At 41.1% G+C, this 10,018-nt stretch overlaps 1 protein-coding gene across 2 annotated transcripts; it reads right to left on the reverse strand.

The window, feature by feature from the left end:
• Positions 1 to 1,139: 1,139 nt before the first annotated feature.
• LOC115110780 (uncharacterized) lies at positions 1,140 to 5,331 on the reverse strand. Of its 2 annotated transcripts, none has more exons than XM_065006710.1 (12): positions 5,164 to 5,331; positions 4,558 to 4,759; positions 4,394 to 4,426; positions 4,061 to 4,179; positions 3,813 to 3,921; positions 3,655 to 3,693; positions 3,508 to 3,561; positions 3,103 to 3,336; positions 2,845 to 2,951; positions 2,599 to 2,764; positions 2,421 to 2,499; positions 1,140 to 1,863 (listed from the first exon to the last, which is right to left on the reverse strand). In XM_065006710.1, the coding sequence occupies exons 1-12, from the start codon at positions 5,229 to 5,231 to the stop codon at positions 1,421 to 1,423; spliced, it is 1,653 nt and encodes a 550-aa protein (XP_064862782.1). In that variant the 5' UTR covers positions 5,232 to 5,331; the 3' UTR covers positions 1,140 to 1,420. The 2 variants fall into 2 exon arrangements, with proteins under 2 accessions (XP_064862782.1, XP_064862783.1); XM_065006711.1 differs by having other exon boundaries at positions 5,281 to 5,303.
• Between the last annotated feature and the right edge of the window lie 4,687 nt (positions 5,332 to 10,018).

Raw genomic sequence — 10,018 nt, forward strand, 5'->3', positions numbered from 1 at the left:
AACTCACTCCACGGGCAGAAGGGGTAACCATCTTTGCGAACTCCGCCATGGATCGTTAGCCAAAACCTATTGGGAAATTAATGGCGGTTTTGAATAAACGCCGATAATAAAGTATGTGGTTAACACAGGTTTAGGAAATCTAACGTTTGGTTCTGAGATAATCTTCATCAGTTTACGTCACTTTCTGTGTATTTATGAATTCATAAAGGTCATGTTAACTGACTGATATCTCATATTACAAAATATAGAAGACCTCCTCAGACCTTATTTTAGGCAGTTATTCCAAACCCCTATTATTTCCCCAACTAGAGATAACTCGTTACCGGGTTTTAGAACTACAAGTTGGCGAGATGTTTACCATTTAAGTACGAAAACAAGAGTTTATTGGTCATATTCGGGTAAATTCTATTGGAAAATGGAGGTAAATTCTGTTTCGTTTAAAAAACGTTTTGCAACAGAATCGGCGGACTGAATACACCCCAGCTGTCCGTGCAGTGAAGTAAAAACTCAAGCTTTGTTTTGAGAATATTTCATAATTGTACATTTTGTTAAGCTCCAACACCGGCATGCTCTACAATGAAGGGACCCATAATAAATACATGCTTCATAATGTAAGTATCTTTGTATAAACACTTTTTTTTTTTGATTGTTCAGTCTCTTATTCAAGGCATAAAAAACATTCCTTCAATAATCCTGCGTTCATAACCAATTGGGGAAGGTAGTATTTACCAGTTGTGAAGTCGTAAATCCCAGTTAGATACATTCACAAGCTTTGAACTCGTCGATTGGCTAATGGCCAACAAACTACATCAACCATAAACAAAGTACAGCTATCATGATTGTAAACAAATAAGTGTTCAAAAACAATAACAAGATTGCTTTTTATAAATAATGTTGTTGCATTTAACTGTTGAAAATGCTGTTGTGGAAGTAATTTCCTTAGTATGTGACGTCAGAGCTCAGCATGTGGGAGAAGTCAGAGCTCTGGGATGATAGATACGTTTCCTACTACTAATTACCAGTTGGAGGAGCATTCAAGTGGATTTTTCCAAGATCAGGTAAGGTGAAAATATCTACAGTATATGCTACAATAATGTAAGGTGAAAATGTCTATACTACAATAATGTACTACAATAATGCATGTTTGGATTAATTTACTGGAAGAAAAAAAAGAGTTTACAGTGAAAAATAAAGACATTGCTTTTAGGATAAACTTATCACTATTCCATCATTTATGCTGCTATGCATTATGTTTTGACTGATTTTGAATTGATCCAGTTGGTTCATAAACTCCTATCATCCTCCTGTGTAACAATCATGACCCAGTACACCAACCAAACAACCATAAGACAAGTGTTTCTAATCAAAATGATAAAAATAAAAACTACACCCCCGATAGAGCACACATCCAATCAATTATTCAGTTTTCCATGGCATGATGTTCTTCAGAGGATCGCTCACTGTTGGTGTTACCCTCCGTGCTACCCTCGGGGTTACCCTCTGTGCTACCCTCGGGGTTACCCTCCGTGCTACCCTCGGGGTTACCCTCCGTGCTACCCTCCGTGCTACCCTCGGGGTTACCCTCCGTGCTACCCTCGGGGTTACCCTCCGTGCTACCCTCGGGGTTACCCTCCGTGCTACCCTCGGGGTTACCCTCCGTGCTACCCTCGGGGTTACCCTCCGTGCTACCCTCGGGGTTACCCTCCGTGCTACCCTCGGGGTTACCCTCCGTGCGACTGTCCGGGTTACCATATGTGTTACCATCAGTGTTGTTGTTACTCTCTGTGTTGCTTCTTAAAAAGGAGACCCTCGTAACAGTGCTCTTTCCAGCTGTTTCCTTTCCAGATTCAATGCCAACGATGTCTGTAATAACAGATAAACACAATATGATCAACAAATTACAATTATGCTAGTAACATAACATAAGACAATTATAATTTAGAACAGTTAACACACTAAATACTCACTTGAACAATAAATATGTTGACAAAGTTATTCTCAAAATTCTTTAGGAAAGTGAACAGCTGGTGCGCAATCTCTAATATTAAGTAAGTCTCGAGGTTCTGCTCACCTGAGTTATGCCTCACCATAAGCTGTAGACCATACTATTTACCAAGAGTGTTTACCTGTATAATACATATTGTATTACCTCAACTACCTTGTACCACTGCACATTGATTCGTTACTTGTACTCCTTATAAACAGCATCGTTATGGTTTTTAATCTCATTACAATTTCCTTTTTTACTTCGTTAGCATTGGCTCACAAAACTGCCTCTAACTTCCTTCATACTGGACACAGAGACATACAAATGATATCCAGAATTTTATCTGACACAGGGGAAGTTCCCAAAACCCTGAAGTATCCCTTTAACCATCACCAGTGTGAGATATGTCGTATTGTACAGGGATTGCGCTCACCTTGCGGATCAGTGTCATGCCCACCCTCTTGATTTGACTGGATTGCAAAGGAACTCTCTCTGAGCTCTGCAGGACTGAACTGTAGGAAACATAAAAAGGACAGGCAGAAACACAGCCATTCAATTGAAATGCAATCCATTATGATAAAAGTTAAGCTATAACTACAGAGTAAACTTACAGACAGATCCCTAGGGGTGGTGACCGGCTGTGGTCCTTTGCAGCACAGCAGAGAGAAAGGTCTCTGCTTGGTCTTGGGGTGCTCCTTGAAACACAGGCTGAACACCTTTGCAGGGAGGCAGACATCCCAGTTGTCTGGATGGTCCTTCACAAGATCAGACACCATCCTGTTGGGGTGAAGGCCACCATGGTCAAAGTTGAGTATGAAATTAAAAACCAACCAAAGGAATGAGTCTAAAACACAAACCTGCTGATCAGGGTCTGTGTGGCCAGATCCAGTGATCCAACTTGCCGATGACGGTATAAGAGAGAGAACCCCCTCAGCTTCAGATGACTGTTTAAGGCAAGGTTGATCTAAAACACGAATAAATGTAAAAACACATCATACGATTGTCTAATGAACCACTCTGGACCTATTGACCGCTAGTGCATATATGAACCAACCTCAAGATTGTTGCAAGGTATGTGTAACAGTAAGTATGTGACAAAATATATTTTGCCTCACCTTACTGGTAAACTTCCTCTTTAGTCGAACAAGGATTCCAAAAGGGAAGCCAAAGTGAGAGATGACTTCAGCTACATGCTGTGCTACCTCAGTAGAGCTACAACCTCTCAGGGGGAAGGCCTCCACCCATTTGGAGTAGAAGTCTGTCAAGGTCAGAACGTACTGGTGTCCGTTCGGTGTTAGGGGCAGTGGCCCTCTAATGTCCATACCCAGCCACTCCCATGCCTCTGTGATCTGGGTAAGAATGGGAGACAATGTATAGTACTGTTTTAACGACACTCTTATTGGTTTTCGATCCAGAGTGAGACATATTAGAAAAAGATAGGCCAATGAATCAATGATCAACTTGGAGGCTCTATCCCTAACCCTTTATTAGAGACTGAATGTTTACACATCCTTCATTACCTCTATTATGTGCTTGAGAGGTGGAAGTTGGAACTCCATGTTCTCACATGCCACCTGAAAATAAAGTGCATTGTTTATCAAATTCTTAGCATAAGCTATTGGTATATAGCATAAGCTACAGGTTATTCCAGTGAGCAAACAACTTACCTTCGGGGCAACATCATCTTTGAATCCCCAGCGAATACTCTGCAAAGATCAATATGAGGGAAATGTTATTAAATGTCTACATAATGCAAAAACCCAGTAAATAATCCCTGTATATCTGGCAAAGCAACAGTCCAATCAGACCACCTAGAGCCACTCACATGTGGTAGACAGTAATCACTGTGGAAGAAACCTGGGAGGGATTCAGCCATTTGGATTTCTTCATCTACATGGATATACCAACTTGAAGAGGTAACTTTTTCTGGAGCTCTGATCCGTCAAAATAGAAGTTGACAATTGAAAAAGCAAGAACTAGAACACAGGTAGAAACCATACTGCTCTACAGTGACGTTGTGCATTCCAAAAAGAGCAAATGTAACTTTCACTGAAATATACAAGGTTATTTTACTTAGCATTGTCTTTAGCCGGCTTGCTTGTCTCTGATGTGATGGTGGGGCTTGGTGTTGTGACCGGTTCAGCCACTGTAACAGCATGGGCAGCAGTATACTTCTCTGGCAACCCATCACTCTGCATGCCAAAAACAAAGATAATGACCACCATTACTGCGTGGACGATTGTACTTTAAACGTACCGTGTGTAGGCTATTCATTTACATATCAATGCTTCACTTACCAAGTGAAAACATAGCTGAGTTACATCAAATGCAATACCAAGATGGACACTAATGTGCAATGTGTGATGCAAAATACAGCCAAGGAGTTAGCCTCTTCCAGTGCCTTACCCTGGCTCTTCTACTCTGTGGATGGATGGACGCCTGTAGAAGGAACACATTTAATTTAAATCACACTTTACAATATTGTACATCTAGTTATCATAAACCGTATTATGTAGTTAGTTCTGACTTTGGGATGTATCTCGCTAGATACATTTTTGGTTTCAGCGTACCTTCTTCTTTTGAAAGTTCTCTGGGAAGTCAAAAATGGTCGGGACTGCATCTGGCGTGAGACGTTGACGTTTGTCCATCCGGCAAATGTACTTGTCTTCAAAGTGAATGGAGCACACACGGTGGTGGTGTTGCGGATTCCAGTCTTTCCACTTCATATTAATAATCCATCGCTTGCGTCTTTCAGGGTCATTTTTGGGGAAACTGTTACCAGAAACATTAATACACCAGCAAATTGGTATCACAAAAGTATCAAATGATGAATAGTAAATCCATAAATGATTTATGTAGATTTCTAAGAGAACAGTATGGTTTATAAGAGAACAGAACATATAATCCAGCTAATTCATTTAGTTTGTTTCCTCCTGCACACTTACGTTATTTGTACTAGCTAGCTATAACTTTTACTTTAGCTAACAATACCATAGCTAGCTACCGTACCCCATAGTAGGCGTCACAGTTATGACCAAATAATTGTTACTGTTTCAAATACGTTGGTAACCAGTTTATAATATCAATAAGGCACCTCTGGGGTATGTGGTATATAGCTGATATACCACGGCTAATAGAGTTAACGTGTCTCTCTCGAGCAAGACGGTAAAACGTACCTAAAAAATCCTACATCAGCTTTGGGACCGCGATTTTTGCAGTTGTATGCTGAACACAGTGTTGGCATTTTTGTCGCTGTGTGAAATGAACAAATATAAAATACGAGGCACAACTACCTAGCTAAACGTTCTCAGAGGTGATGATGCCGCCGGATGTTAATGTTTTTTACACGGGCTGCTCTTGTTCTTCTTCGTGTAGTTTTCTGGCAGACTACACGCGTTGTTGCGTATTGCTACCTTTCACAGGTCGGAGTGTGAATTGTAAATGTTCTTCACAAATTGGACAAACATAAAATGCACCATCTACGCCCATCTACGTCTACATAAACGCCACTTTTCACGGTTGTGTGCGGTTTATGAATACCTGTATTCATAAACCGCACACAACTAGCCCAACATGTTTTTTTTCTGCAGCAAGGGGAGTTGCCACATTTAGGCCAAAAAACATTTTGCGTAACATTATCGAGCAAATTAAGAAGAAATATCGACATAATTTGTAACGACGTAAGAAGAATAATTCGGGTTGCCATCAACATTCTTGAGAGCTAAAGTGACTAATAAAGGAATTTAAATATCGCAAGAGAAATTATAATTCGCCCTCATTAAAATAATTTTCCATCAATGGATGACGATTTAACTCATTTGACTGCTTTGATTAAACAATACGGCCCGGGGAGGTGAGGAAGGCTATATGGCGAATATACCACGGCTAAATGCTGTTCTTTTGCACGACACACCGTGGAGTGCCTGGATACAGCAACTAGCCGTGGTATATCGGCTATATACCACAAACCCCAGAGGTGCCTTATTGATATTATAAACGGGTTACCAACGCAATTAGAACAGTAACAATTATTTGGTCATACCTGTGGTATATGGTCTGATATGCCACATGTTCAGCCAATCAGCATTCAGGGCTTGAACCATCCATGTGCATAACTATAGATACATCCAACAGAAGAGTTTGAGGGATGAAAGTTGGACAGAGGATCTCGAAATCTCTACGCTAGAAACTCTCGGATGAATTAATAATTGTAATGTTAGGCAATTTTCTGGCAATTGTGACATTATGTGCCAGATGTTAAGACTAAAAACCGTTATAAATGGTCTATTTGGCAGATTGACTAGTCATTTCAATAGGCATAGGCTAGACCTATTAACTAAAATATGGGTTTATGATTGTAATTAAACTTTGTCATAGTTTGGTTAAATAGATGCAGATAGACTACAGCCCCTGATATGCCTACATCTAATTTCAGATCGCCTACAGTAACCTAGGCAAGATGTAAAATGAACGATTTAGCAGCTTGCTTAGTTCAAATTGTCAGACTAATTTATTCAACATGCATAGGGAGGCGATTTCGATATAGGAGCTGTTTCCCCTCTGGAATAGGCTACTGAGGATGGGGTTATAATTTCAATCACTGAATCAAATATTAATAACATGTATATGAATTGAATAGGCCTATGCTTGTCAACAACAGTCAGTGGGTTTTATATATATTTTATCTGTAACCTAATCTGACAGACTATTACCCTCAATCTAATGCATTCTAATAACAGCTGATCGGCAATTGCGATAGAACTGTGACGATGACACACAATTGATAACTTCCAATTTCATTAACCAAACATGGACATGAATAATACAAGGCAACAACAACAATAAACTGAAGTTATAGGCTATTCATTACATCAGTTTGCCAGCTCCAGGTAGACTACACAAGTGGCACAAATGGATTTGCAATGACTCCAGTGATATCATTTCAACATAGTTATTGTATCAAATGGTAGGCTACAGTAGTCTACATATGCATATAAATTAATAGGCTACTTGATTTATTTAACTAGACAAGTCAGTTAAGAACAAATTCCTATTTACCACTACGGCCTACCGGGGAACTGCATTGTTCAGGGGCAAAACGACAGATTTTTACTGTCAGCTCTAGTTCCTGGCTCAATGCTCTAAACACATTTAATGTCAGTTTTATTGTGGACTTTTTCCCCATAACATAAGCATGTGAGGGAGTTCTATAACTTCCATTTCAAAATTCTACTGCGCATAAAAGCTTATTTAACTAAATGTTATAAAATATTCTGACAAAATAGAACTGCCAAAGGGGGCGGAGTTACAATCTACTGCAGAGATAGTCTGCAGAGTTCTCTCATGCTATCCAGGTCTGTACCCAAACAATTCGAGCGTCTACTTTTAAAAATCCACCTTTCCAGAAACAAGTCTCTCACTGTTGCCGCTTGTTATAGACCACCCTCAGCCCCCAGCTGTGCCCTGGACACCATGTGTGAATTGATTGCCCCCCATCCATCTTCAGTTCATACTGTTAGGTGACCTAAACTGGGACATGCTTAACACCCCGGCTGTCCTACAATCTAAAATAGAAGCCCTCAATCTCACACAAATTATCTATGAACGTACCAGGTACAAACCCAAATCCGTAAACACGGGCACCCTCATAGATATCATCCTGACCAACCTTCCCTCTAAATACACCTCTGCTGTCGTCAACCAGGATCTCAGCGATCACTGCCTCATTCCCTGGGTCCGTAATGGGTCTGCGGTCAAACGACCACCCCGCATCACTGTCAAACTGTTACTGTAATTTAATTATGCCAATGTGCTTTCATCAATTGAAAACCCTTAATCTATTTTATGAGAATTTCTAAGATTCTTATTTGCATAAAATAGACACAGACCAGTCTTTCAATAATAGGTCATATCATTTATTCTCGGAGCGCGCTGACACTTAACCACGAGCAACAGTTTATATACAGATCATGACGTCATTTCATTGCTGTAACAGAATCCCCTCCTCTCGACCGGGACAAAGTGAGGTGAAAAGTTCATTCTAACTTACTAACACACTCCCAGGTAACTTTTGACCCCTCAACATTATCGATCACCACTGAGCTGACAGTTCTAATTAACAGAAAACCTAGGAATGCACTCACTGTCTTATCTAAAAACCCCAGAGCTAAGTTTCTGTAGGTTCAACGCTAGGTTAACGACCTTATGTGTTTACACAGTCCCCAACCCATTCGTTTCTTCCTAGTTGGAATGGTGTTCATTAACTTTAATTACTCCTTGTCCGTGTCACACAATCCCTTCTTATGAACTCATATTGTTAATCAGATATAGTAAAACAGATAAGTTTTACTGAGTTACAGTTCCATTTAAAATGATTTGTTCAGTCATTTAATCATAATTTTACCAACACAAACGCTCCCTAAAACACTTCAGCGAGCATGCCTTTCTAATCGACCTGGCCCGGGTATCCTGGAAGGATATTGACCTCATTCCGTCAGAAGAGGATGCCTGGTTATTCTTTAAATGTGCTTTCCTCACCATCTAAAATAAGCAAGACCCATTGAAAACATTTAGAATCAGGAACGGATATAGCCCTTGGTTCACTCCAGACCTGACTGCCCTCGACCAACAGAAAAACATTCTGTGGCATACTGCATTAGCATCGAATAGCCCCCGCGATATGCAACTTTTCAGGGAAGTTAGGAACCTATATACGCCGGCAGTTAGGAAAGCAAAGGCTAGCTTTTTCAAACAGAAATTTACATCCTGTAGCACAAACTCCAAAAAGTTCTGGGACACTGAAGTCCATGGAGAATAAGAGCACCTCCTCCAAGCTGCTCACTGCACTGAGGCTAGGAAACACTGTCACCACCGATAAATCCACTATAATTGAGAATTTCAATAAGCATTTTTCTACGGCTGGCCATGTTTTCCACCTGGCTACCCCTACCCCGGTCAACAGCTCTGCACCACCCACTGCAACTTGCCCAAGCCTCCCCATTTCTCCTTCACCCAAATCCAGATAGCTGATGTTCTGAAAGAGCTGCAAAATCTGGACCCATACAAATCAGCTGGGCTAGACAATCTGGACCCTCACTTTCTACAATTATCCGGCACAATTGTTGCAACCCCTATTACTAGCCTGTTCAACCTCTCTTTCGTATCGTCTGAGATCCCCAAAAATTGGAAAGCTGCCGCGGTCATCCCCCTCTTCAAAGGGGGAGACCATCTAGACCCAAACGGTTACAGACCTATATCCATCCTACCCTGCCTTTCTAAGGTCTTTGAAAGCCAAGTTAACAAACAGATCACCGACCATTTCGAAACCCACCGTACCTTCTCCGCTATGCAATCTGGTTTCCGAGCTGGTCATGGGTACACCTCAGCCACGCTCAAGATCCTAAATGATATCATAACCGCAATCGATAAGAGACAATACTGTGCAGCTGTATTCATCAACCTGGCCAAGGCTTTCGACTCTGTAAATCACCGTATTCTTATCGGCAGACTCAACAGCCTTGGTTTCTCAAATGACTGCATCGCCTGGTTTACCAACTACTTCTCAGAAGGAGTTCAGTGTGTCAAATCAGACGGCCTGTTGTCCGGACCTCTGACAGTCTCTATGGGGGTGACACAGGGTTCAATTCTCGGGCCTACTCTTTTCTCTGTATACATCAATGATGTCACTCTTGCTGCTGGTGATTCTCTGATCCACCTCTACGCAGACGACACCATTCTGTATACTTCTGGCCCTTCTTTGGACACTGTGTTAACTAACCTCCAGACGAGTTTCAATGCCATTACAACTCTCCCTCCGTGGCCTCCAACTGCTCTTAAATGCAAGTAAAACTAAATACATGCTCTTCAACCGATCGCTGCCCGCACCTGCCCGCCCGTCCAGCATCACAGCTCTGGACGGTTCGGACTTAGGTATTTGTAGTTGTCCACATATTCTAGGTGTCTGGTTAGACTGTAAACTCTCCTTCCAGACTCTCCTTCCAGACTTTTTTAAGCATCTCCAATCCAAAATTA

The sequence above is a fragment of the Oncorhynchus nerka genome, linkage group LG21 (assembly GCF_034236695.1).
Source record: "Oncorhynchus nerka isolate Pitt River linkage group LG21, Oner_Uvic_2.0, whole genome shotgun sequence".
Lineage (NCBI taxonomy): Eukaryota > Metazoa > Chordata > Actinopteri > Salmoniformes > Salmonidae > Oncorhynchus > Oncorhynchus nerka.